Source organism: Penicillium longicatenatum (assembly GCF_028827895.1).
Source record: "Penicillium longicatenatum strain IBT 33135 chromosome Unknown contig_2_segment0_segment0, whole genome shotgun sequence".
NCBI classification, from domain to species: domain Eukaryota; kingdom Fungi; phylum Ascomycota; class Eurotiomycetes; order Eurotiales; family Aspergillaceae; genus Penicillium; species Penicillium longicatenatum.
Window position 1 is genome coordinate 3,146,413 of NW_026643120.1, and position 26,921 is coordinate 3,173,333.

At 48.8% G+C, this 26,921-nt stretch overlaps 11 protein-coding genes across 11 annotated transcripts; 4 read left to right on the forward strand and 7 right to left on the reverse strand.

The window, feature by feature from the left end:
• Positions 1–1,069: 1,069 nt before the first annotated feature.
• Positions 1,070–3,046, forward strand: N7484_003688 (glycoside hydrolase family 47 protein; the record flags this gene model as incomplete). The annotated part of the gene is made up of 8 exons (XM_057114108.1): positions 1,070–1,428; positions 1,476–1,529; positions 1,581–1,881; positions 1,942–2,085; positions 2,140–2,325; positions 2,379–2,514; positions 2,567–2,864; positions 2,923–3,046. 8 exons carry the CDS (start codon positions 1,070–1,072, stop codon positions 3,044–3,046), a joined length of 1,602 nt encoding a protein of 533 aa, XP_056974248.1.
• Positions 3,047–4,719: 1,673 nt separating this feature from the next.
• On the forward strand, positions 4,720–6,411 carry N7484_003689 (Major facilitator superfamily domain general substrate transporter; the record flags this gene model as incomplete). Its single annotated transcript, XM_057114109.1, has 1 exon — positions 4,720–6,411. The coding sequence occupies one exon, from the start codon at positions 4,720–4,722 to the stop codon at positions 6,409–6,411; it is 1,692 nt and encodes a 563-aa protein (XP_056974249.1).
• Positions 6,412–7,141: 730 nt separating this feature from the next.
• On the reverse strand, positions 7,142–7,725 carry N7484_003690 (uncharacterized protein; the record flags this gene model as incomplete). Its single annotated transcript, XM_057114110.1, has 2 exons — positions 7,142–7,426; positions 7,465–7,725. The coding sequence occupies 2 exons, from the start codon at positions 7,723–7,725 to the stop codon at positions 7,142–7,144; spliced, it is 546 nt and encodes a 181-aa protein (XP_056974250.1).
• Positions 7,726–8,178: 453 nt separating this feature from the next.
• On the reverse strand, positions 8,179–8,457 carry N7484_003691 (uncharacterized protein; the record flags this gene model as incomplete). Its single annotated transcript, XM_057114111.1, has 1 exon — positions 8,179–8,457. The coding sequence occupies one exon, from the start codon at positions 8,455–8,457 to the stop codon at positions 8,179–8,181; it is 279 nt and encodes a 92-aa protein (XP_056974251.1).
• Positions 8,458–8,799: 342 nt separating this feature from the next.
• Positions 8,800–10,390, reverse strand: N7484_003692 (DNA-directed RNA polymerase I subunit RPA49; the record flags this gene model as incomplete). The annotated part of the gene is made up of 3 exons (XM_057114112.1): positions 8,800–9,807; positions 9,866–10,188; positions 10,243–10,390. The coding sequence occupies 3 exons, from the start codon at positions 10,388–10,390 to the stop codon at positions 8,800–8,802; spliced, it is 1,479 nt and encodes a 492-aa protein (XP_056974252.1).
• A 1,451-nt stretch (positions 10,391–11,841) lies between these two features.
• On the reverse strand, positions 11,842–13,759 carry N7484_003693 (putative MFS transporter; the record flags this gene model as incomplete). Its single annotated transcript, XM_057114113.1, has 8 exons — positions 11,842–12,398; positions 12,449–12,496; positions 12,549–12,602; positions 12,661–13,017; positions 13,073–13,195; positions 13,251–13,411; positions 13,479–13,689; positions 13,747–13,759. 8 exons carry the CDS (start codon positions 13,757–13,759, stop codon positions 11,842–11,844), a joined length of 1,524 nt encoding a protein of 507 aa, XP_056974253.1.
• A 2,775-nt stretch (positions 13,760–16,534) lies between these two features.
• Positions 16,535–17,863, forward strand: N7484_003694 (Rieske [2Fe-2S] domain protein; the record flags this gene model as incomplete). The annotated part of the gene is made up of 1 exon (XM_057114114.1): positions 16,535–17,863. One exon carries the CDS (start codon positions 16,535–16,537, stop codon positions 17,861–17,863), a length of 1,329 nt encoding a protein of 442 aa, XP_056974254.1.
• Positions 17,864–18,020: 157 nt separating this feature from the next.
• Positions 18,021–18,638, reverse strand: N7484_003695 (uncharacterized protein; the record flags this gene model as incomplete). Its single annotated transcript, XM_057114115.1, has 3 exons — positions 18,021–18,127; positions 18,188–18,292; positions 18,350–18,638. The coding sequence occupies 3 exons, from the start codon at positions 18,636–18,638 to the stop codon at positions 18,021–18,023; spliced, it is 501 nt and encodes a 166-aa protein (XP_056974255.1).
• Positions 18,639–19,593: 955 nt separating this feature from the next.
• On the reverse strand, positions 19,594–21,984 carry N7484_003696 (glycoside hydrolase family 3 protein; the record flags this gene model as incomplete). Its single annotated transcript, XM_057114116.1, has 3 exons — positions 19,594–21,333; positions 21,399–21,835; positions 21,888–21,984. The coding sequence occupies 3 exons, from the start codon at positions 21,982–21,984 to the stop codon at positions 19,594–19,596; spliced, it is 2,274 nt and encodes a 757-aa protein (XP_056974256.1).
• A 944-nt stretch (positions 21,985–22,928) lies between these two features.
• On the forward strand, positions 22,929–24,442 carry N7484_003697 (uncharacterized protein; the record flags this gene model as incomplete). Its single annotated transcript, XM_057114117.1, has 2 exons — positions 22,929–24,358; positions 24,418–24,442. 2 exons carry the CDS (start codon positions 22,929–22,931, stop codon positions 24,440–24,442), a joined length of 1,455 nt encoding a protein of 484 aa, XP_056974257.1.
• A 95-nt stretch (positions 24,443–24,537) lies between these two features.
• On the reverse strand, positions 24,538–26,396 carry N7484_003698 (serine hydrolase domain-containing protein; the record flags this gene model as incomplete). Its single annotated transcript, XM_057114118.1, has 4 exons — positions 24,538–24,570; positions 24,613–25,417; positions 25,470–25,725; positions 25,781–26,396. 4 exons carry the CDS (start codon positions 26,394–26,396, stop codon positions 24,538–24,540), a joined length of 1,710 nt encoding a protein of 569 aa, XP_056974258.1.
• Positions 26,397–26,921: the final 525 nt, after the last annotated feature.

The following is a 26,921-nucleotide window of genomic DNA, read 5'->3' on the forward strand; positions in this document are numbered from 1 at the left end:
GAATCGGGTCTCCAGCCCTGGAAAGCCAGTTACCTCCACAACTGGATCCACAGATATACAGACTGGTGGCAGTGACAGGGGTATTCCGGATAAATTCCCAGTGTAGACCAGTGTGTCGGCATTTAGGGAAATTAAGAGCCTACTGCTCTATTCATCAAAATGCCCTTCCATTCATCTCAAAGTGGACCTGTTGACCTCGCACTGACTCTGGGGTAGCATTTAATCTGTTAGTGCTAGACCCAGCTGATATGGCTAAGCCCGTCTCGATTCGGGGTTATCAGTAGCCGGTCGATCACTTCCTGAAGGATACGAGCGGGAGAGATGTGGAGCGTTGCGATACGGGGTTGAAAGGTTCAAATATGCTTTTATTGGATCTGGTGTTATTGTTATGGGTAAAGGGGGAATAATAACGCCACATGATGCTGAGTTCTGCAGGGGTATGTGGCGGGGTTCTCAATGTTTGACACCGTTCTTCCACAATCCATAGCATGGGTGAAAGACATGGTAGTATCGTTTGACGTGTTACTTTCCCCTCGATCTGATCTGACTTGAGCATCTCCGCATAAATCGGCATTCATTCCACCGAAGGCGGATGCTTCCGCTAGAAAGCTTGGTCAGGGGTCATGGTCAATGCACGGCGTTGAGTCTGACTATGGCAATGGTCTACATCACCTGGTTCTTTTTGAAAAGTCACGATCCTGATCTGCCATCCTCCGTTCAGAAATGGGCGAACTTTGTAGATTCGATTTTCGCGATTCCCTTCTATCTTCTCGTGTAGACACAAAAAGGGGAGAAATATCTGAAAAAAGCAACACAAGATTAGAGTAAGGGGAGATAAGCTAACGAAGTCAAAGTCAACAGATCGCTTAAACATAAAGAGAGATCAATAATTCTGGAAACTGCAACGGTCAAGCAATGTAACCATTCCCCTGTTAATCTGCAGGGGTCCAGACCACTACAACAATTAGTATATATCCCTAGGTCCGATCACCATGTCCTCCCTTCTATTCTAGCCTTGGATCATCACTCCTCCAGACACTGTAAGCTTAGTTAAGCCTGAAAGATCAGCATGGTTCCAGATCTCTCCCAAGCCTTACTAGCTCTGGCCGTGCTCGGCCAGGCCAGTGCCGCACCCTCGCACCCACGCTCGTCCGCGACATGCGGCACGGTGCAGTTTGATTTTCCTGCTGGAACAAACAAGAATGATCCTCGGGCTCAAGCCGTGAAAGAGGCCTATGTGCGCGAGTGGAACGAGTATTCGAAATATGCTTTCCCTAATGATGACCTCTTGCCCATCACGCAAAGCTATACCAATGATTTGTTTGGTTGGGGTGCTACCGTCGTGGATGCTATCGATACAGCCGTTGTGATGGGTCTAACCGACATTGTGGAGCAGCAATTGAAGCATATTGCTTCTGTAGATTTTACGTATGTACCAATCCGGTCTCCATGATGATGAAGCTAATACTTGGTAGGAAATCCGCTTATCTCGTCGACTTTTTCGATGTGAATATTCGCTATCTTGGCGGGTAATTATTTCCTCTTTTTGCGTCATGTATCATTGCTTACTCATTATATAGACTTCTGAGTGCATACGACCTCATCAAGAGCGGTGATTTTCCGAATCCGTATGATGAGGATCTTGTCGAAGCGCTCTTGTCTCAGGCCAAGTCTCTGGCTACGGCTATTAGCCCTGTTTTCGACACGATCACCGGTCTGCCCGTTGCAAATCTGAACTTCACTTCCGGGGAGCTTGTGCAAAGCACAACTACGGTGAATGGTACGCAGTACAACAGTACCAATACGGCCCAGGCGGGTACTATGATCTTGGAATACTACCGTCTTTCAGATCTCACTGGCGATGAGTCTTTTCGTGAGCATGTATGTTCAATATACTTCTTAGCTCACATGGAAGGCGAGTCAGCTAACATGGTAAAACAGGCCCAGAAAGCTCAAAATTATCTCGTCAACCCCAACCCTGCCCCGGCCTTCCCTGGCCTTGTGGGTACGGAGTTAGACACCGACACTGGCAAATTCATCACTCTTGATGGTGGATGGCAAGCGGGTGTCGACAGTTTTATCGAGGTAAGTAGACGCAGTGGGTGGTTTCTAACATGCGCCAATATTGAAATCTCTTAGTACCTTATCAAAACCTACGTCTACGACCGTGACGATTCGCTCGCTTCCGATATGAAAGACTTTTGGATCACCACTGCCGAATCCAGCATAAAGAATATTGCTCTGCACCCTTATAACCAGCCACATATCACCTTCCTGTCTCAACTGGATGTAAACGGTAACATTATGTGGAGCATGGATGATTACGTGAGTGACCAATTGATCAACTCCAACCGATTCATATACTAATCTTATCCTAGGCCTGCTTTGCTGGCGGTAACCTACTGCTCGGAGGTAAATACCTCGACCGTCCCGACATCACTGATCTTGGCGTGAAGGTAGCCGACAGCTGCCACTTGTGGTACAATCAGACTCTTACGGGACTGGGACCTTCCTGTACGCATCCTTAGCTTCTAGTCGATCTTATCACTTCACTAACAATCCTCAGCGATCGGATGGTACAATGCTAGCAATCAACCCTACGACTCATCATACAACGACGCCACATACCGCACGGAAGCCTCCAAGTATGGGTACTTCATTGAAGACCCCTCTTACCGCTCTTATCCTGAGCCCCTGGAGAGCATCTTCTACGCATACCGCGTGACTGGTGATGAGCGCTGGCAGGATTATAACTGGGAGATCTTCAATGCGCTGAATACCACTCGCTCGAAGTCTGTGCCTTATGCGGAGATTACCGATGTCAATGAACCCTATGGCGGTACGCTGGTTAACTATGTGTCCAGGTGAGTTCCTCTGTTCCGTGAAATCCTCCCTAGCTTTGCTAATTTCGGGTCGCTTTAGCTTTTACTTCGCCGAGGTCTTGAAGTATCTTTACCTCTCTTTCGCTGAGCCGGATGTTGTAAGCTTGGATAAGTATGTGTTCAACACAGAGTGTCACCCCTTTAGTATCAAGAAGACTTGTTAAAACGTCTTTTGTACTTGTATACACTTGGTGGAAGAGATATAAGTATGCTGCATATACGTCGTTTCGCAAATCGCAGGAAACTAGTGGAGATTTGTACATATGGAATGAATATTCTTTCGGAGAAAGTCTTATCTGCGGCCAATTAACAAATTGTGCGAGAAAGCCTCGAATCCTTTTGCGTTGTAGATTCAAAACAGACCAGGGGCACGTGTTTCTTCATCCACGTGTGCGGATCATGCATTGGGGCTGTAATCCGATTAGACCCGAAACTCAGGAACTGGGGCTTGAATCCGGTTTTGGGAGGTTTGCGGTCAGGATTGGTTGCATATCACATAGATGGCACGAGCATCAGATTATGTAGGAGCCAAGACCCCTCTGACGTCTTATGGCGCTTTGATTTGCGAGATTCATTCATGTTCACTGTGGTGTCGGAATAGACTTTCGTTGCTGGGGAGGGTGAATGGTTTAGCCGCCTGTCGCGTAACTTTTTTTGCCGTCGGAGTTGACCGACAGATACTGTAACAGTAAATTGGGATTCCACCATAGAAGCACTTAGTGGTCGATGCGAGTCTCGAATCAGCTCCTCGGTCATTTTCCGTTGCATTTCCACAAGGATATGGACGTGAGTGGGGAGGTTTCTTTTCGGCCGGTTCTGAGTGACTTTGCGGGCGCAGACGAGTTGCAAGTAGCATCCTTGTTGATCAAGGCCCAAATCCTTGACGCCCCTGGGCGTCGGACTAAGTTTGTTTCATAATTTTTACGAACCTCATCCTTTCTGCTGATCCCTGCATGGTCCTCGTATGCATGCCTTCTGTTCCCTTTCCACTCAGTAGTATCCCCAAGTACCTGGTGGGTTCCCCAGGCATTTCTTTCCAGGATCCGGAGAATAAAAAGCGGATAGCCTCGTGGTCCTCCACGCACACTGCAAGGTATAACAAGTGGAACTGGAATCTGGAGATGTAGAGCTATTTCAAAAATCACAGCTCTTCATTGGTGTTTGTTAGATCAATGATTAAACTATGACAACATACCACGCTTAGCCCCCCTGCTCACCCCTCCTCATGCCCCACAAGTCGAAAGAATCTATTGGCAAATGCAAAACGAATGCGAAGCCCTCCATGCAGTCCGGATGGAATGGAGGCGACTTCCCCATGAATTGACGTAGGACGGGCGCAAATGACGTCGACGTCGGGTTGCCGACGATCCGGGCCCCACGGCCCGTGAGGCGCGCCAGCCGTAACAGGTTTTCCCGTTCCCCACGAATCCATTTCCTACATCATTGAACCATTCAGGCTGCAATGTCATTGGATGATGGTGGGGTCGTGGTGCTTGGACGAATCATGTACAGGAATCGTCCCGTTGGGTCTGATAATATGGGGAGGCACTGTCGTTGCATTCGGGTTTCCTGTTTAGGAACGTGATCAAGCAATCCAAGATGGCGACACCGGTTTGTTATGGATCTGCTGGTCATACATATAAATCACCAAGAGCCTGCGATAGTCTGGATCTGCTATTTGGTGTTTGGTTCGAATTGTCTCCTTACTCTCCCACAGGACTGAATCCACTTTTATACTTTATACCCCATACCCACATTCCTGCCTCCACTTTTATTTCTATACAAGCATATCCCGACCCTTTGCCCCTGGACAGACCAGGCCCAACTCACTTGCCACATGGCTTCCCCAGCGAACTCGTCGCTTTTCGAGAAGCGGGAGGCGGAGAAGGAGGACCAGGACCAAATCCAGAAACCATCCGAGGCCGCGAAAAAGACCGAACGAGGCGACGATGCCCACGCCGAAAACGCTTCCGAATCAGACGAGACCAGCCGAGAATATACCCCGAAGATTGAGAAGTCCGGAAAGCGCGAGCTCACAGAAGATGACTGTTACGAGAAATTGGGTTTCTGTTTTCCCACATGGAAGAAATGGACCATTCTTACCGTGATCTTCGTGGTGCAGATGTCCATGAATTTCAACTCTGGCGTCTACGCCAATGCCGTGACGGGTTTGACCAAGGAGTTCGAGATTAGTGAGCAAGCGGCCCGTGTCGGCCAAGCTGTCTTCCTCATAGCTTATGCCTTTGGGTGTGAGCTTTGGGCTCCCTGGTCCGAAGAGTTCGGTCGCTGGCCCATCATGCAGCTCTCACTCTTCTTCGTGAACATCTGGCAAATCCCCTGTGCGCTCGCACCGAACTACGGCACAATTGTCGTTTGTCGTATCTTGGGCGGTCTGAGTTCGGCTGGTGGCTCAGTGACACTGGGTATGACTGCTGATATGTGGGAAGCCGATGATCAGGGTTACGCCGTTGCCTACGTGGTGCTTTCGTCCGTGGGTGGCTCGACAATCGGTCCATTCTTCGGTGGTATCATCGGGCAATACCTCTCATGGCCTTGGATCTTCTGGGTCCAGCTGATCTTCGGTGGTGCCACCCAGGCTCTACACTTTTTCCTGGTCCCAGAGACGCGCTCCACAATTATGGTGGATAATGAAGCGAAACGTCGCAGGAAGAGCGGCGAAGAAGAAGTCTATGGCCCGAACGAATTGAAATCCCCTCGTCTAGATGCGAAGGAGGTCCTCAAAATTTGGATGCGACCTTTTGAGATGTTCCTCCGTGAACCTATCGTCTTGTTCCTTTCCCTTCTCTCTGGTTTCTCCGATGCCCTCATCTTCGTTTTCACCGAGTCCTTTACTCTAGTTTTCAAACAGTGGAACATGAGCACCCTCGCCATTGGTATGACCTTCGGTTCGATTCTACTCGGATACATCATCGCCTACGTGATATTCCTGCCAGACGTGTATCGTCAAATCCAGACACGCCGCAAGCACGGTGTTGCATCAAGATACGCCGAGCGTAGACTCCTACTCCTCCTCTTCATCGCTCCCCTCGAACCGATCGGTCTCCTCGGTTTCGCCTGGACATCCATGGGTCCCCCAATCCCATGGATCGCACCCTTGATCTTCTCCTGTCTTATCGCTATGGCTAACTACGCCATCTACATGGCGACCATCGATTACATGGTTGCAGCTTACGGTCCGTACTCTGCCTCCGCTACGGGTGGCAATGGCTTTGCCAGAGACTTCCTCGCTGGTGTCGCTACGATGTATGCGACGCCTATGTATGAGAATATGGGAGGAAAGTATCATCTCCAATGGGCTAGCACATTGCTTGGATGTGTTGGTTTCTTGGTATTGATTCCTATCTATGTATTCTATTGGAAGGGTCCCGAGATCCGCAAGAAGAGCAAGTTCGCTCAGGAGCTCGCTGCTGATCGCGAGAAACATGCCGACCGACGAGCGAGTCGTGCAACTCCTGGAGCGACACCTGCGGCACATGACCATGAGGCTGCCCAGGAATATTTCCCTTGAATCTAAGTTGCATCGATCGTTGTTTAGGATACCCCTGAGGTTGTATATTATAATGATAATGATGATGATATCTTATTAACCTAACGCTCCCTAGCTAGTCATCGCGGTAGTGATGTAGGCGCTTCTTTCGATTGAAGGAAAGACGTCCGTACTCCAGTAACTCCACGTAGAATAACGAATGACTAGAGACAAAAGAGAGGGCAGAATTGTCGAGGTTATATATATGATTCGAGTTCTCGATCTTGTTACAGTGAGCACTCGACAATACATTGTCTGCGAGGGAACTTAGCGAAGATCGAATACAAGCAGGATTGAATGCTATTTAGCTGTGCGATCCGTGACTAATGCCTAATACAGTAGGGTATAGCTCTGCACCCGTCTGATAGATCCTGGCTCAACGGAATCCAAAAACTTTCCCAGGGCACTATCAAGCCCTATGTTCTTCTCTGGATAGTCTCGGCTGTTTGTCTAATATTCAATTCTTTCTAAAATATGTACCTCGGGGCCGGTAGCGCTTTTTGTGAAGTGTAATGTTCATTCAGGTGAATGAGATATGTCGAAAATATGTAAGGGACTACGAGGCCTTGAAGATGAAGACTAATTTTCATCTCCACCAAGGCAACTAGACTAGATATCAAAGAATATCTCCAACTTTAGGCGACCGAACATAATGCGTCTGCCAGTCCTCGATATCACGCAAGTGCCCGAAACCCGGCAACTCCGTAATCCGCTAATACATCTTCATCCAACCAACATCATGTTCCGTGCAACCCTCAAGCGGTTCCTCAGGAGGATCGACATCGCCATTCGCAATATCCTCTTCGTCATATTCCCGCGGCTCCCATTCAGCATGGACCATGCGAACAAACGCCACCTCCTCATCAAAATCCTCGGGGGCGTTCAGAACAGATTCCAAAGCTTCCTGGTTCACCGTGATGAAAAACCGATAGCGCCCTGTACGGGCACGATAGTCTTCACTAACGCCCTGTTCCTCTTGCCTTGCAGTCTTCGCCCACTGATTGAAGTGCTCGCGGAGAGTGACTACCGTCGCACCCTCGAAAGAGGGGGGTCTTCGAAGACCGTTGGGGTGAATGTATCGAGGAGATCAAGACCACTGTAGTACTGTAGGAACTCTGGGACTGCACTTAGGAAGCGAGCCATGAATTTCTCCCACTCGGCATTATCTTGGTACGTGCAGCGGTAGATCACAAAGCCCCATATTTTGAAGCTGTCTTTTTCAAGGAGCGCCTCGAGTCGATCAGCCTCGTTCAGACCGGCATCCATCTTGGGATCGCGTTTCGAGGGAGTAGACATTGTTCTTGAAGATGCAGTAGTATTGTTGAGATGCGGTGGTGTATACGCGGACTTTACGAGACATGAAGGGTTGTTGATGGGAGTAGGGAAGCCAAGAATACTCGGGCGGGAGCAAAGTGCATATTGGCTATAAATGCGAGGGAAGTGTGTAGTCCGAAGAACTCTTCTGGTCATCATGGGTATCAAGGGCCCCAGGTTCTTATGATGAAGTGACGGGAGAGGGGGAGGAGGGCACATGGACAGCTCGGTCAGTTAGGGAGTTGGGCATAGCCCAGGGGTGACCAGGTTCCAGAGTTGCAGGGTTTGAAAGTGGTGATACAATTCTTCTCTCAAACGCTATAGCTTTATGTTTACAGGTTCAACTACGAAACGGCCATCATGTTATGAAGAAACTCCCACGCATACTGAGTACCCAACCTCTAGATATTCAAAGTCAGATCCAATAGCAAGATATCATAGCTCTGCATTTTCGATATCATAGGTGGTTTCGAACTTGGCGCACGAATCATCAGCCACCTTGGTATAATCCTCATTGCAGCTGGACGCAATTCCCGTCTGGGTGGGAGCACTCGTTGTCGTGCGGGTGGCCCTGATGGTTGACGACGGGCCCTTAACACAGTATGCTTCTCCCATCCATAGACTGGTACATGTAGAGCCAACACTGGGATTCCACTGGTAGATTTGAGCAAGGGTGATGTCGAACTTGGTCTCAACTGTGGTAGAGTCCACCATCGCTGTCGGTATATGTGTAGGACTCTATGCATCCAGATACACCGTATCTGTTGTGGTGGGTCCCATGATAGGACGTTTTAAAAGGACCTAGAGAAGTAGATAGCCCTGCAAGTGCCTGCGCCGAGAGAACCAGGAACTGGGACCAGAAGGTCCAGCTAGTATGCTTAGCAATCGTTTAGGTGTACAAAGACTGGGATAAAGTTGTATGCGTATGCAAATCGTTTTATTCATATAATAACATTTTGAATTGAGTTCAAGGTGGAACGCCGGATATATCACAATGGCATAAAATTTTAGACCGCCCAACAGTCTAACCGCTCGCATCTATCAAACTCGACAAGCTTAGTTCTTGCCTCCACGGCTGACCTTGGGGAACTCGACGGGAATACGCAGACGAGCGACGCGACGAGCATTTGCCTCAGCACGTCCACCCTTGATGTTCCATTTGGCGTACTCTGACTCGCGGGGCCGGTCGATGCGACAACCCAGTTCACGGAAGTATTGCTGCACAGTATTTGAGTCGAGACGCAGGTCGTCACGGAGATCTGCGGGGTCGGTTGCCAGCTCATTGGGAGCGTTACCGCCCATAGAGCTGGATCCACCGTCCTTGGCGGGTTGCGGGGGGATGTGCAGGGAGAGAGCACAGATAGAGGTGTGGAGGAGGGTCAGGTCGTGCTTGCTGACGGAGCCACCGCTTGGGGCGAAGCGGCGACGGAGGGCGTCGAGAACAGAGTCCGGGAGAAGCTCTACAGAGGACTCGTCAGAGTCGTCAGCCTTGACTCCGGATGTGCTGGAAAGAATCTTGCGAAGCTCGTCACGAGGTGGCAACTTCTTGCTGCCAGGGCCAGCACCAGCGGAACGGCCCGACTTGAGGGAACGAGCGAATTCCAGCAGCAGCTGGATGAATCGGAGAACCTGTAGCTTCTCCTGGTTTCCGGAGAGGACGACTGCCTCGACGCGATTGGCGACATATCTGGAACCAGTAGTGATAGCCAGACCAGCTTCCACTTGTTGCTTCCATTCCTCGATGCCGGTCAATTGGCGCAGAGTCGAGCTTCCGCCTGGAACCAAAGTCTCGATAGGGTAGAAATCCAGCGGGTGAGCTGCGGTAAGGTTGGGGGTGGGCAAGGGCTTGGCTGCTTGCACCTCGGCCTGCACATTGAGTGCCTTGATCTTCCCAGAAGCAACATCCGCGGGCAAAGAGGAGATAAGCGCAGCACCGGCTTCGGTGACAGATCCAGCCGGGGCGTTGGATAGTTGAGCGTTCTCGGCCATGGACTGTACAGCCTTGCGAGACTGCTTCGTACCGAATGTGTTGGTCAAGGCCGTGCGTTGAGCGCGCATAGTGTTCTGCATCAGTCAGCATTAGATACCCCAAAACAGAACCCAACAGTGTCTCAAAACATACATTTTCCTCCTCAGATTCGTCCTCCTCATCGTTCTTAACAGTGCGGACACCGCCGCGAAGAGTCACTCGCCGCGCTTCCACAATCTGCCATGTCTTGTTCTCTGGGTCCGCGATAGCAACGTAGTGCTTGAGCTGCGAGTCTGTATCGTCTCCTGTTCCCTCACGGCCAACAAAATCCATCTTCTCATGCTCAGATGACTGCAGCAGCATCTCCGAGGAGGTAATTCCTGGGTTCCGAGCAAGAGTCGCTCGTTTGCCATCGCGGGCTTTGAGGTATGGGTCGAATTGAATGGGCTTCGAGTTCAGCACACCGGGCGTCGTAGCTGTTCAAGAATCAGTACCCAGATTTATATCACATATTTTCCAGTTGTTCATACCGATCACTGGAGCCAGCTCGCTCTGATCCTCGACAACGCTAGCTGCCAACGGCGGGAGGGCCTGCAGTTCCAGAACGGCCTTTTTGCTGGGACGCTCATGGCGTTCCGAGACGCGCTTGCGCTTTTTCTCTGTTTTATCGGACGGCATTTCGATCGCAGGAACTACGGCTAAAACCACAAAGGAGTTCCGAGCGTGTAGCCTTAATAGTTGATCGTCGTATCTCGGTCGAAATAAATGTCGAATGGCACGGGCAGAAAAAAATCCGTTGCGGAGACGATCTCAAAGGCGGTGAGTGGGGATCCGCACAAAACATTTTGAGCATATCAAGTGCATACCCAGTATTTACGAGATTCAGGAAGACGAGATCGCCAGGCTACAGCTACAAGAAATCATAGAGCAAAATACTCTTAAAGTGTCATCGATTCATCGGCAAGCATAGCTATCGAAACCAAGGACCTCCGAGCTAATTCCAGTTTTTGATTGTAAACTCTCGGTAAAAACCGCTCCATAGCTCCGGTCCTCGAACGAATTCAGGGATCGTTAAATTTTAAAAATGAGCATAGTAGTTGAACAGAACCCCAGTACCGAGCTCAGATTGACCCAAAAGAATCAATCTCCAACCCTCAACTAAACACAATCGCCTCTCCAAGTTTGACATCAAGTGGGTGTCCACTCAACCCATGTCCGGCAACAGAACAAACGACGTTGTAGGAATCCGAGAGAATTGGATAATTGTGGGAAACCGAATATTGTTTGAACGTGGATTCCGTCGAGCGACTGCGGATTCTTCAAATGGCGGAAACCGAATCCGGACAGGTAACTTGTTTGTTGAAAGGCGTGACACGATAAGGAACGATGTTGTCCATCGGGTCATCAATTGGTGTGTTCAGTGTTCAAACTTGAGCTTCGACAAGAGGAGCTGAGGAGGAGGGGGCGAGTTGTTTATTTGCTGTGTTTGGTCAGAACTGAGCTGCATAGAACGATCGCTTTGAGAAACTCACGATCTGGCACGCATCTTTCTTCTCTTGCGCTTGAGACGGCGAACGCGCTTCTTTCTCCACTTAGCTCTCATCTTCGTAGATGTTACTGTAACCTGGTTAGCTAAACTCAGTCCGAAACGGGGATTTGGGTGGCGACTAACAGTTCTGCGAAAATGAGGAGAGATAGTGAAGAAAGACAAATGCAAAGGCGGCCCGCGGCGCATTTGTGTAGTGGGCAGCTTACTCAGCTAAGCGAGGCACTAACCTCTTTAGGACATATTGACATCGCCAATATGGGGCACGTGACCCATGAATTGCATCACACAGTGGAAATAGGGTTTCCGCACATCATAGATTGCTTTCCATCGAAACAATAAGAATATGAATGAATCAATGATTAATGTGGGTTCAATTCTTTTCGTAAAATCGACAATTTCCATGTATTGAATATTCTACCCTAATCACACAGAACCCGAAAATCAAAGACCAGAACTTCAACCATTATGTATTTTCAGAGCTCTAAAGCTCCAACTCATGTGCATCATAGATATCTCGGAAATCCGTCATTCCTAAGGGCGAACCACGGAATCCTCAACCCTAAATGGCAACGTCATGTTATCAGTAATTATACCGATAACTGGGTGCGAGGTCACCAAGGAACTCCTCTTCCTCCTCCGTAATGGCATTGGGATCAACAGCAGCATTGTCACGCTTGCGGTTCTCAAACCACACTGCTACGAGGTATACTGTGCAAGAGATTATAGACAGACAAGCGAACGCAATGCAAATGCTGTATCCCTTGGTGTACTTCGGGGCATCCGTGCTCAGGAAACTGAAGGTAGCGATGATACCACCAATGTTGCCGAACCCAACCTGCCACGCAGTGCCAATGCTGCGGCGGTGGTGACCACCCAAATTCATAGCGAACCAACACACAATGACGGGCATCGCACTGTAGGCACCACTTGTCACCAGGAAGAGTGCACCGTATTCGGCCGACTTGTGCTCTTTGCCGTGGATGCTTAGCAGCATGGCAAACCCAGCAATAGAAACCAGGATGGGAATTAATGTGAACACATAGCGGTGCTTCATACGATCAGAGAAGAACGCAATCACCATAGAGAAGCCAAAGGCGGCTGCCCACGGTGGAATGGAGTACAATTGCGTTTTCACCGCTGCATATCAAGTTAGCCAAGGTCTGAAGACACAGGAAGATAGGACATACAGCTGTATCCGTAGCTTTTAATAATAGAGGGCGCAAAGTATGCATATCCTAGATCACTTGAGTTATTTATGTCGATCAAAAGCCATCGAGAGTAACTAACCATATGCTGGAACGATGAGACCGAAGTACATCAAGCCTCCAAGAATGACCTTGTCTATTGTACCAATCAGTATCCAAATTGTACTTATAGTCAAGCCCTAGAGGAAACTTACAGTCCTTGAAGACAGCCACAACCTCACGCCAGCCCATACTGACATGGTGTGCAGACTTTCCGACGTCCTTAGCCAGCTTTGCACGAACAAATTCGCGCTCCTCATCGGTCAACCACTTAACGTCCTCTGGGAAATCGGGCATGCAGAAGAACAGGATAAAAGCAGCCACGCAGGTGATACAACCTTCAATGATGAAGACCCACCGCCAACCGCTGTAGCCACGAGCTCCGTTCATCTGTGAGATACCATACGCTAGCGCACCACCGAATGCGCCAGCAAGTGTGGTGGAACTGAAGAAGAAGCTGAAACGCTTCTGGGCTTCACTTCGCTTGTACCACATACCCAAGAGGTAGAAGCCTACCAAGTTATCAGAACCACCGAACCGTATAAAGACCTTTGGTTCGTTACTTACATCCGGGAAACATGCCGGTCTCAAACACTCCCAAGAACCAACGGGTGGTCATCAATCCTCCCCAGTTAGAGACCAGGCCCTGGCAGACCATGACGAGACCAAAGCCAAACATGCAAAGTGGTACTAGATAGCGTTAGTTTTCTCTCCACGAAGACAACAATCAAACCGAACGACATACACCAGACATGAGGCTTGAATTTCTTCAGAAGGATATTGGACGGAATTTCAAAGATGATGTAGGGTACGAAGAAGATCGTCAGCGCAATATTGTATTTCATGCCAGTCGCAATGTTCAGGTCGTCCGTGAGGCCCAAAGTAGCCGCATTACTGATATTGACCCTATACACCCGATGATCAATATCAGCGCTCGTGTCTTAAAATCCGGATCGCAAGCGGGAAACCATACCGATCCAGGAAAGCCAAAAGGTAGAGCACGCAGAGACATGGCAAAATGTGCCAGTCAATCTTGGCCATTAGCTTCCGCTCTGTGGTTGATCGAAGCGGAGGAAGCTCATGGTCGATGGACGGACTGTCGACTTGTTCTGGAAAGACCTGGCCGTCGCCAGTTTCCGATTTGAAATCTACCCCCAAATAACCTGTCAGCACCGATCTCCGCACTGAAATAAATCGAGTACTCATGCGCCAGAGACGAATTTGGTGGATATGAGACTTACCTGTCACAGTCATGGTTGGGAAACGACCACCCACGCAGCTCGCTTGTTTACCAATGGGTTCGCGGACAAGAATGTGAGGGGGAAAAGAGAAGTTGACTCCTCAGATGCCGATCACCCAGGTGCTGATCCTCGGCTCAAGGGACAAAGCAATAATGTCCGAGCTTCTTGGCCGCGCACAACTAATGCAACCAGGATGCACAGCTGGGACAATACCAAAAGAAAGTTATGCAAGCGATGAGAAAATGGAAAAAGGGGGAAACGGAAAAACGCAAGAAGAAATAGCCAAGAGCTCCAGGCGAAAATAATGTAACTTGAGTCATCGTAGCCAATAGCCCCAGGATTTCCGCCCATCGCAGGGATCCACTATGGTCATAGCTGGGCCCGATCTCGGCCTGCGCAAGCTGAACTTAGGCGACTCCCGTGGCCGGTGTAGCAAAATTTCACTTGTTGTGCTTATCTGCAGTAATGCTGTCTCACATCGTTATGCGACACGTAAGAACGTGGCATAAGGTCGCGTTGAATTGATTTTCCACTTGCGGTCCACCCCGCAAATCCTTAAAAATAAGGGGTTCAAATGATTAGTCCGCAAGCTTTCCGCCTTCCCGCTATTTCCGTCTATCATCAACTCGAATCTGAATTTATGGTCCATCGTGTGTCCCATGGACTCTGAATTCATACGAGACTCATTTTTCAATAACAGACGATCTTTCTCCACTTGGTCCGGCCCCTTTGCAGCTTGCTCCACCTTGCTCTTCCCGGTGAACACACCAATCATGACCATGGTGTTGTGTGCACCTCGGGTGGTCCGTGAGCTGGTCGCCTTGAGATAAGGTTTTATCCCCTCATGCCGCAATGGCGGGAGACCAAGCATCACCGTTCTCTTGGCATAATTTTGTTGAAGATTACCGGGAATGGTCAAGACTTTTGGTGTGTTAGATATTGTACATTCTTCACCGCTGTTTAGCTCTGCATTCGGAGTCAGCGGAGATTACGCCATTCGTTGCATATATAAGCGAGCCGCTCGGCTTCTTTGGTTAGCTTACTGTACAGTAGTCCTGAGCCACGAAAGCTACATGTCATCAACTAGCCTATTTCGTTTGTGTTGCAGAGTTAGGTAATGATTTTCAATCTCTCAAATTGCTCGGTCTCAGCCGTAGCCAGAAACGTAGTGAGTTACCTAAGCTGATACTTGGTCATGGCAAATTCAAAATGCAATAACATTTCCATGGCTATCTGTCTGACTGGGGTGTGTGAGTAATGGGAGAATTGTTCCCTTCGAATCCACCAGCATCAACACTCTTACCTCTGACACGGGTCGTTGCAAGAGTACCGCCAGGGATTGGTTCCCGAATTAGTACTGTCGCTGTTCTGGTGACTTTCCTTCCACTGAATAATCAGTCACTCAAAGTCCACATTGTTCAGCTTCTAAAAGTCTCCGGAGTCCACTTGCAACAAATAAAAAGAGCGTAACAGTGCCCAATTGGGAATAGCGCCTCATAATACTTCGAAATCACTTGTCCAGCCTTCAAGCGCATATCTGCATACATAACACGGATAGTAAAATCTTGTCCTTTGAAATGGGCGGCATTTTCGTGGTGTCGGTTTACCAGATCAGGGAAAACTATATCCACTAACTGATATAGGCTTAGTGTTCGATTAGTCACCATTGCCTCCTTTGACTTAGACCCATAACCTTAATCATTTGCACACCAGTGGCAGCCTGAACATCTTTGATGGCATATTCCTCACGATTTGAGCATCTTCTACTAGCCTTTTCCGTTGTTTTTCGTCACTTTTGCTTCTTGAAACCTGTGTCTCTCTTGGGACTTGTGCCTTCCAGTTTCTGGCAATTGATTTTCGGAAGCAAGTCTATTGAAATACATATTCCTGCTCACCACCGATCAGGCTCGATATCCAAGGCTCCTATTTGATGTCGACTATATGCGCTATCCTTTTGTATTTGTCTCTTTCTGTAATATATCACCTGACGCTCTTCCAACTCAGCCTCAATGGATGTCCTCACGGAGCATGCATCTGAACCTGGCCGTAACTCGGGAATCCGAAGATACACCAAAATGCATTACGATCATCTATGAGACTGATTGCTGAGGTTCTTTCCTGATCTTTCTTACTTGGTCTTCACCTAGCAACAACTTCTTCTTCCTCCATTCTAAACACATCAAACTTCCACCGCAAAGCCGGAACAGACTCTGTTTGAATCGACAAATTGAACGAGGCCTCATAACATTTGGAGAGGCATTTAAGATAATGCTGATAAATTGAATCGAGAACATTTGGTGGTCTGAGGAAGCCACGATAGATAATCTACGGAACCATGAGGTCGTTTAGATGGAGAAAGGGGCAAGGTTCACTAAGGGATCAGTTGGTCTTTTTCTCGGCAGAAAGTTCGGTTGAAGTGAAATGCTGGATTGAAGTAAAATAGACAACCCGAATGGATTTCAAATGCCTAGTGGTTGGTGCTACCCCGAAGCCAGGATTGAAATCATTGATGATTGTCTGTAAGTTGGGTAGCTATAATATTAATTTGTATTCTATCATGCTCTAATTTTTGCTAAAATGTTTAACATGTCCAACGAGGTATTCCAGACCGATGACTCCATATGCAGTGGCGATTAATCCCCATATGGTATGATGCTAAGGGGAAACAATGGCCCCACTTATTCCCGCTTGAAAAGTTTATTGGTCCCGCATTCCACGTGATCCTTCAAAAAATTGGCATCAGGCGAACCTCTTCTCTCAGAGCCCAGCGCAACTATCCATCTTCAAAATGATAATCAACTGTGGGCCTCTGACAGGCTTCGTCCAGGCAAGATATGTAATTCATATGTCCACGGGAAAACGGCTGGTGCTGTTTCGCCTGCCGTCGATCGACCCGAACAGCTCAAAACCCAACGAGAAGGAAGGATGGTCCTATTACGCCATGGAGGCGGAATGCCCTCATGCGGGTGGGCCGATGGCAGACTCTCTGATTGATATTGAGGATTCAGCATATGTGGCCAGTTGTCCTTGGCACGCATATGATTTTAACGTGGAGACTGGAGAGTCGAGTGTGGGTATCAAAGCATGCACATACCCGATTGACGTGCGCGGGGAAAATGTCATGTTAGATTTCCCCGTTGAAGATGGTTTACGTGTGGAACTCGCCAAGATCGAGCCCGTTAGCGAGAAAGTCAAATTGAAAAATGCGCGACCATCAGAGACACCAGCAGCTAAGCAGGAGAATTCCGGAATGGCTCGCTACTTGGATGACAATGCGACATTATGCGACTGGGCGGTTCATATTCTGAATACCGCTCACCCTGAGCACAAGATTGAATTGACCACGCACCTTTTCACTATCTTCACTGAGAGAGAGGCCTCTTCCTCACCCATGGAACTTGGAAGAGGCACCGTGGCTGCACCCGACCAGCCGCCCCGCGAGAAGATGCTCACCGTCAACCCCGGCGCCATGCCGAGGACAGGGCGAGGAGGTACATTGAAGAGCCGGATTGCCATGCTCCATGCGCTAGCCAATATTGAGCTATGGGCGATTGATCTGGCGATTGATATTTGCGTGCGCTTCGCTACATTCCAGGCCGAGAAAACCTCAGAGCAATTACCACGGGCCTATTTCCATGACTGGCTCAAGGTTGCGAGCGATGAGGCGAAACACTTCTCCCTCCTGCGCACCCGTCTTGAAGAAATGGGCTCTCACTTCGGCGCCCTCCCCGTTCATCACAGTCTATGGTTGTCCGCTCAGGAAACAGCATATGATCTTCGCGCCCGTATAAGCATCATCGCTCTGGTCCACGAGGCTAGAGGTTTGGACGTCAACCCAATGACTATCCAGAAGTTCCGTCTCTCTGGCGACAGCGAGAGCGTTGAAGCGCTCGAGGTCATTCACCATGACGAAATCACACATGTGACTACGGGCCACCGATGGCTGACCTGGATCTGTAATCAAGAAGGAACAGACCCGGTGCAGGTCTTCCGCTCCAACGTCAGAAAACATTTCCGTGGACCCCTCCGTGGACCATTTAACGAAGAAGCCCGCTTGGAGGCCGGCATGGATAAACGATACTACGAGGAGATGCCGAATGTTGTTGCGGCTTCATAAGAATTCTCCCATTTTCATGATAGATGATAAAAGCAATGATACAATGATTAAATTCACGAACTGGTGTCACATAACTTTCACACGTGGTTTTAAACCGGGTCTTTATCTATTAGCGTTACTTGTACCGTAGTATCCCCTCAGTCTTCTTCTTTTCCCTTCAATAAACAGGCTTCAGGGTGACCTTGCTGCAGCTTGAAGGGATAACAGGGTCGTAATATGAGATGAGGCCGAACAGCTGCGGCGCATTATGGTACCAGGGGCAGACTGGAACAGGGTTAGTTTGAACCCAAGGTAGTACTGTGTACCAATAAAAATGGAACTCACCGAGCCAACCGGCAAAGCCCTCATCTGTGGACCAAACAAAGTTGCCATTGCTGATCGCGAATCCTGTTTCGCCGCCTCCTGCATTGATGGTGACTGGCTCCCATGCTATAGAGACAATTAGAACAGCGGTTGACGATGAGGAATATTCGGATCAACACCTACCAGCATAGTTGGTGTCACCAGCGACCGTCATGCCCCAAGGGTAATCAGTTCCCAGATCAGCATAGGCATTGGTGCCATTCAGCGAAAATTTGGGTGCCACGGTAGCATTACTGTCCAAAACTCCGTCACTCAGACCGGCGCCAGTGTGGTAGGAGTAGAGGTAAAGGTCATTGAACTCCGGCTTTGTCGAGCCAGTAGTCTTGAGCTTGAACTCCTTTGATTGACGAGAACTCAAGGGGCTGGCTAGGGCAGTAGCCGCCAACAGAGCGAGAGAGGCGAGGAGCTTCATATTATAGTAAATTGGTGTTCTGTTAATGAGTTGGAAAGAGCTTTGCTAGGTAATTTGATAGTGTGTAAGGAATGAAACTTTTGTTGATGGAGCAGAAAAGCGCCCGCTTTATAGGGGAGCCAAGAACCCAGTGACGTTTTGTTCAAAACAAACTTCTTGGCGATGGAGTTGACCACAGGATTTTCCTCTCCACGGGTGAATCGGATGTTGCTTTGCTTAGGCCGTCCAATGCTTGGGTACACTAGTTCGCCGGCGACCGTGGATGCGATTTTTAGATCAGGTAGCTGCACGGGACGTGTGGTGGAAAGGCAAAATACCTCATGGAATCCCGGAAATCAGGGCAATCCCTAAGACAATGATTGACATAAGCAATGCTTCTTGCAGATGAGGATGCTCATGCGAACCACTCATGTCTCCGCATTTACGCTGATCATCCCACTTGTACCCCACTTGGCCAAGGGATGTACTCTGATGTGATCGAGTTCGGCAACCCAAGTGGGGATGTGAGACAATTTCGCTGGACGCCCCAATCGTGCAGCCTAAGCTCTCATGGCCTTGATCCTTGTGTTCCTTCACATGACTCTTTTATCGTTGGAAATAGGTGTTCGGGATAGAGATTAGGCGGCCAAAGAGTATGGCTGAGACAACAACGGTCGGGATGAGGTCAGACGGAACTAGTTTAGAAAGGAAAGAGTAAACAAAGAAAAGGAAACTGAGCGTTGAGAACAAGAAACTCGAACTCATTACCCGAGACAGGAACTAGATGAAGCTCATAGATCGAAAATATAAGGGACTGGATTGGCGGATTAATTGGGAAAGGAATTGTTCCAAAGAAATCATCAAGGCCGCGCGCTGCGGATATGATTGGTCTATATTGTAAATCATAAGAAATATCTAAATGCGAAGTAGGCTGTCGTCTCAGTTGACAACCCCGTGATGCAAAAGTCATCTAGACTCAAGCTTTTGTCTCAACGCGGAAGCTTCCATGCAATCGCAGATCCCGCGAGCTGGCTCCGACATACACCGTGTATGTGCCAGGGGCAACAGCCCATTTCTGAGCCGCCACATCCCAGTGAGAGATATCGCGGCGGCGCAAGCCGAATTCTACCTGCGTCTGTTTGCCTGCAGCAATGTTCACATTCTCGAACCCACGGAGCTGGCGAAGAGGCTGCTTTGCGGATGCGGGGTACTTGATATACAGTTGAGGCACATCTGCACCGCGAATAGTACCAGAGTTCGTAATCACAGCACTCACGTTTGCGACATTGTCCCAGAGATCCTCGTAGCCACCGACGGCAAGCTTGCCGGTGGGATAGCGCGAGAGCGATGACGGTGAGTCAATGTTCAGAGATGAGTAGGTGAAGTTGGTGTAAGAGAGACCGTAGCCAAACTCGTAGCGGGGTGTCACATTGTAGGCATCGAAGTAGCGGTAGTCGATGTAGTTGCCTTCGGTGAAGTTGCAGTTCGCGGTGTAGCAAATATCCACGTTGTAGTCCGAGGCGTTCTTGGCGATTGTGTAGATCAATCGTCCGCTGGGATTAACATCTCCATACAGAACATCAACGATCGAGTAGCCGGACTCTTCTCCAAGAAGGCTGCCGTACAGCACTGCAGTGACGTTTTCGTTCTCGATCCACTCATCAACAAGGCGGGCTCCGACGGTGTTGATGACGACTACAGTGTTCGCGCAGTTCTCAGCGACCTCCTTCACAAGACTGTCTTGGTCGGCGTTGGTAAGCTCAGTGCGGTCAGCACCTTCACCAGCCAGTGCGTTGAGGAAAACGAGACAGACGTCCATGTTCTCGGCGTAGTTGCTAATCGAAGGGGTGACGGAAGTACTGTCGGATCCCTGCATGACCAGCGTAGAACCACCCGAAGAAGAATATGTGTCATTTGCAACCCAGCGAAGCATGGTTCCGTCCTGGCTAGCCTTGAGTGTCAATGCAACCTCAGGGGTGATCAAGTATGGCAAAGATCCCTGGCCAGATCCGGAGCCTGATGCAAGATGTCCGTCGTAGGTTGGCCCAGATCCCATAACACTGAATGCCATGTTAGGACCGGCAATCGGGGCTCGTGCATGAGCTCCAAAGATGGCCATCTTATGAGGTTTCTTGAGCGGTAAGGCGTTGTCTGTGTTCTTAAGGAGAACCATGGACTTGGCGCCGTGGGCGCGAATGAGCTTAGAGTGGTTGGCACGAACATCAAGGTAGGCGTCTTCATCTGCAGTGGAGCGCTGTTTTCCGTTGTCGAGGCCAACGTGGTAGTATCCCATAAGGTTGCGAACTGCCATGTCGTTCAGACGAGCTTCAGACATCGTGTTGTTCTCAAGGAAGCCGTTGATGTTGGAGCTAGACCAAATTGTAGATGAACTGTAGTCAAGTCCACTGACTGCGGAAGCGAGAGCATGCTCCTGGCCATTGGTATCTGGAAAGACAAGGCCTGGGAAACCGAGCTCCGTTTTGAGAGTGTCAAGAAGAAGCGAGGAGGACTCGCACGACAGAGTTCCGTTGACCTTGGTCATTGCGCACATGACACCACCAAGGCCCGAGTGAACACCGTCGTAGAACGACCAGAGGTATGTCTCATGGAAGGTCTTGGAGTCTACATTGGACGAATAAGGAGCCCCAGAGCTTCCTTGGCCCATCTGGCCCATTGAAGCGGTACGGTTTGTCTCTTGCTCGTTCAAGATGAAATGCTGCGTAGCATTAGTATATGCCAAGTGTATCGGTGTCACCATTGACTGTCGTGGCGAGTACATACCTTAATACCACTAATGATTCCAACATCTTTATATCCTTTGGCAGTCAGGCCTGTTGCAATACCGTTCAAGTACGGGTCAGACCCCATAGTCTCGACCAAGCGCCCACCCCAAACGGTGCGGCCCAAGGGCTGAGATGTTGGACCGTCGATGACTTGGATACCCTTGTTGTAGAACTCAGTCCCAACAGCTTTAGCCTGTTCATAGATGGCATCTTTATCCCATGTCATACTAATTGCAGACGCCAGGCTAAAGGCAGAGACGTAGAAATAGTCTTGCAGACCCATATCTCCGTCCATGAATTCGAGGGCAGTGAAGTGCGAGCCATCCGTGGCTTCGGCATCATTTCCGGTGATAAGTTTGATTTTCTCGGTGGTGTTCAACTTAGACACAAATGCAACAGCCTTTTTGTAAGCCGGTTGCCAGTCACCAAGGGAGACTAGAATAATGTTAGTAGGATGTATCCCCAATGAATGATTGTAGAAACACACCATCGCCCGTGGATAGAAGGCCAGTGCTCGCGTTATCACGAAGGGCAACTGCAGAGCTTATACAAAGCGAAAGAAAGGAAAGTGAATGGATCTTCATGCTTCAAAGATTGTTTTCAAAGTATGAAGGAAAGGAATGAAAATGATGAAGACAAGGAAATAACAAGCGGAAAACACGCAGTCTTTCCAATAAATAATGGCAATAGACCTGATCGTCATGGATCTATCTGAGCAGCCTAGACTAAGCCTCTCTAGGGAGATTGAAACCCTCAAACCCTGGCAAGTGGGATATGCCAAGATTGCTTATGCGGCCATGCTCCACAGAGGTATATATGATGCATCGACATACACTTACATACATCGGAGCTGGATAGAAGAACACGGGTAAACCTCGGGTTTTCTCTGGTCTCTCTATCGTTTTGTGTGAGATATTCTAGCCAAGCGCAGGTCGATATTCATTATGAATAGGGATTCTGAGGCCAATTGTCGCATGCGATAATTTCAGTCAATATGACTTGGTGAAGAGACGATCCGGAAAAGCCGAGAAATGAGCATCAGGGGACGAGTTACGCGGCAGTGGAGCATTCGGGGACTGTGTCTTCCCAGTTAAGAACGACCCGACATTAGGCTCATGGTTTATCAGGCGTAAACTGCCGCAAGTGCCGCGAGATGTCGATCACTACTGATTGAAGGTTGCGGGAGTATAACCAAATTTTCACAGTGCCGATGATGACGTACTTTGCGTACACATCACAGGCTTGAAAATCCATCTCTCACTGAAACGTGAAGTGAACGCTCGCAGGTGGGTCTGATTCGGTCTACAATTAAGGCATCCAGATATCAGAAACTCGCGATTCCTTGGCCCCCACTTTTTGCCTTATGCCTTCCCGAGCCACATGTTGACTTCCCAGTCAATGAGCAGCTTGTCAACATTGAGGGACATCGGAATTGAGGTCCGTGTTTCATCATGGTGTTCCGAGGGAAACGAAGCACGGCTTGCTCACTCTGTCGCGAAAGGAGAATCAAAGTAAGCCTCGGCCACAAATGTTTGGTTCGGCGGGTCTCCTAATCCAAGATCAGTGCGATCGTCGTCACCCAGCATGTTCACAGTGTATCAATGTGAGTGCAGTATGTACTGGCTACCGCAAGGAGATCGACCTCATGTTCTACGATGAGACTGTCACTGTAACACGAAAAGCCAAGTCACGCGACTTGAAATCATCCTCAGGGGTCAGCACTCCCCGGCAATCAACACCCTCACCACACATGCAATTACTGGTGGATCCTCCTTCTGTGCGTGCGATTAACCTGTTCACAACCGCTTATGCCGGCGGTACCTACCTTGAGTGGTTACCCACTCTGTATTTGCCTCATGGGCGACCTGCTTCACTGGAGGCGAGTTTCGAAGCCGTTGCTCTTGGGTATATGGCCAACGAGCAGCGCCGAGGGGATTTGCGAATTTTAGCCCAGGAGAGATATGGGTTGGGTTTGCAGCACACGATGACAGCCCTACAAAGGTCACAGTCCGCTACTCCGGAGACGGTGGCGTCGGTCTTATTATTGGCTTTATTTGCCGTCATTTCCTCGGAGTCGTACCGTGACGCACAAAACATCTGGTCCAAGCACATCCACGGGATTTTGGCAATATTAGAATCATGCTCGCCTTCTACAATATTTCAGGATCCTGCCGGTCAGGGACTTCTCCACCATATCATTTCGGTTGTACAGATAGATTGTTTACAACGCCGTCTGTCTTTGCCTCCTCAGCTTCAATTGTTGTATTCAGCCTCATGGATATATCAGAGCTCCCAAGCGGCAGACTTTTGGGAAGTTCTTGATCGACTTGCTCTGCTGAATACGCAATTTAACGAATCTGCAATCTCACTACTCTACATTACGAAATTACAAGAACTGGAGAAGGATGTACAGTCTTTATTGGAACTAATGCCCCAGTCGAGCCCCGACCAATTTGCTTTTTGTGATATCACGGACAGCCAAAATATTGGTTTCAGTCAAAGTGAATATCGCCCTCCAGTCCACAGCTTCAGCAGTTTTCGAGTTGCTCAGACTTGGAACACGCTGCGAATGACACGGCTTTTTCTTGTCAACCTACTGAATACGAGCATCTTTGCTTATCTATCTCATAACCTTGCGGTAGCAAGAGGTATCGAGGAGATGCTATGTAGGTCCCTTAATGAGACATCTCAAGTTTCTCGGCAAACGGCAGTTGAGATCTGCGCCAGTGTGCCGGAGTTTTTGAGACCAGATACTTGGGTCAATAACTCAAGCAACTCCTTGCAGTTTTCTGCGTGGGCTCGCTCGCTTATATGGCCACTGAGCCTAGCCAGTGCATCTCCACATGGCTCGGAGGACTTGCAAATCTATATTGACAGGCAGATTAGTGTCTTGAGGACTATCACTGGAATGAATGCCATGCGCCAAGCACCTCTTTCGCCAGACAACGACAAAAACTGGTGAGTGTTACAGCTATCTTACTTATTCTCTTAAATGCTAACTGAACAATAATCAACAGGATGCATTTGATCTTCATGTGCTAATTTTCCACATATTTGTCTATAATTGTATTTCTACATACTTGTACACAAATTCCTCGCCTAGGCGCCCACTCCTACCCTAGCTAAGAGCTTCTATCTTACATATGACTCAGCTCTTCATCTCCTTCCGTCTATACACTTTGGAGAGAATATCAGTTTCGAAGCAAATTAACCTTAAATGCCGAAAGCGTCACAGATTCCACCGTGGACCTGTTATCACTGGAATTTCTCCAGAACACGAGCTCGTTCAGAGGAATTGACCCGTAGGAAAACGGATCAATGTTTGCCACGCAATAGTCATTCCAGACGGTTGTAGAATTTGTAGGGTCTTCGGAATCATCAATTACATTGATGAGCCGCCACACTTCGCCAATTTGACCGTCATGCGTGCGCCGTGTTTGAAAGGTAGGAAGGAGTTGGAAATACATGTCTCCACTCGTGCCAGCTGTTGAGGACACAAAGGGGATCAGATTTGCCAGGACATCCGTGGAGTTGGAGATCCATGAGGAAATATACAGAGACCGTGACTGGGTCTGAGTGAGAGTAATCGAAGAGTTCAAGGTCGATTCAGTCGAAGTATAAACTCCTCCGTATGAATTTTTCAACTGAGATTGCGCTTCATACTCGGCTGCGATGACGAGCGGGTTCAGAACGTCGGTGAATACTGTGTTCAATGCAGACAAGTCTCCGGCCACGCCCATGAAAACCACAAGGTCGTACTGTGGGATGATAAAGCTGTAGGTATAGTAGTCCGTGAGACCTCCGCCCTTTGTGTAGAATGTGACGGGGCGTTTCGTGTTTGGCAAGATTGAAGTAGTTCGGAAAATCTCCCACGGATACCCAAAAAGCGAGTGGGATCCAGAATTCCAAGCTGCAGGCTGGAACCAGTTGAGTGATGGAGTAATTTTCTCATGGTTCTTGAGGACCCAGCGAAGGAATTTTATCATATCCGAAGAGGAGCTGTAGATTCCAGCACTCCTATACAACTCATTAGGACTTGAGATAGCCATAGGGAATGAAGCGGACTCACGGGTTATCGGTTCCTTCGTCCACGCCCCAGTCAGAATCTGAACCAGCGCTAGCAGCAACTGAAGTTGCAGGAACAGTGAAGGATGTCTCGTGCATGCCAAGAGGTCTGAAAATCGCCTCCTTGATGTAGTCTTCATACTTCATATTGGTTACCTTCGCCAAAACTTGGCCAAGAAGGTCAAATCCAATATTGCTATAGGAGGTTTCTTTTTGGGACGGGAACACCGAGTTCACGTTGTGAAGATTCTCGTCGAGATCTTAAAATAGCCTATTAGCTTATGAATCAGCAACGGGATAAAGGTGTTTGCATACCTGCGTCTGTACAGGCCACTGTCCACCCGCTGTAAGCACCGCATTTTGGCAGCTTATTTTCCTCTTCTGTATCTAATGGAGGGAGTCCAATTGCAGATGGATCGGAGAGCATAAGGAGCAGATCTTCATCACCATAGTTGTCCGGGAGGCCACTCAGGTGAGCCAACAAAGATCGAATTGTGATACCCTTCCAGGTTATCTTGCTTGTTCCATTGAGAAGCTCCGGGATATACTTGATCACCTCGTCGTCAAGCCCAAGTTTTCCTGCAGCCTCTTGCTTCAAGACTCCCAGCGCAGTAAAAAGCTTCGTATTGCTGGCAATCCGATATGTCGAGGAACTGTTGATTGGGCTTCCCCCCAGAGACTTGTCGTAGTGGTATTTGGTGTATAGAGTCTGGTTCGGGGAGGAGATCTCCAATGAAAAGGAACTTCCATCGTAATCACCAGCTTTGATCAGCCTATTGAGGCTATTTTCAATCACTTTGAAAGTGCTCTTCAGAGTATTTGAATTATATACTGGAGCTGGATAAGATATCTCTGGCTCACAGGACGAATACGCTCGATGAGACGAAGCGAGGACCAAGATCAAGGTAAAGACACCTTTGAGAGCCAACATCACTGCGAGTCAATGTCAGAGAAGGATAGTTATGGAAGGAATTCCAGAATTGAGTCTCTCCTTTGGGCCTTATATACCCAGTTTCCAGCAGTTGACTTACCCACATCTCCCAAAGAGGTAGGGACTGCGTTAGTGCCGCTATGTTAGCCCCCCGTGTTCAATTTCATGACTCTCGGGATCCAGGCAGCTCTCAAAATATACCAGGATTAATTGTGGAGAATAGCCTACGTTCGCCAAAATCAGCGGACAAGAGCCCCTTTTGTTGCCGCGATCTAAATCAAGATCCAATGAAAAATGCTTGGCACCAAGTGGACGAGCTAGATACTCTTTTAGGACTAGGCGGTCTTCTCTCACGGGACTTCCACCTTCAATGGACCGAGGGACAGCCCAGGAGGAACTCAGTACGCGGAGCATTCGGTTCAAGAAAGACCGAACCGATATTGAAAGTCAAGATCGTCGCTCCCCCTCATCTTATTGCTTTCCACGCTTAGACCTTGTGCCCCGAGCCAATTCCTGACAAATCAA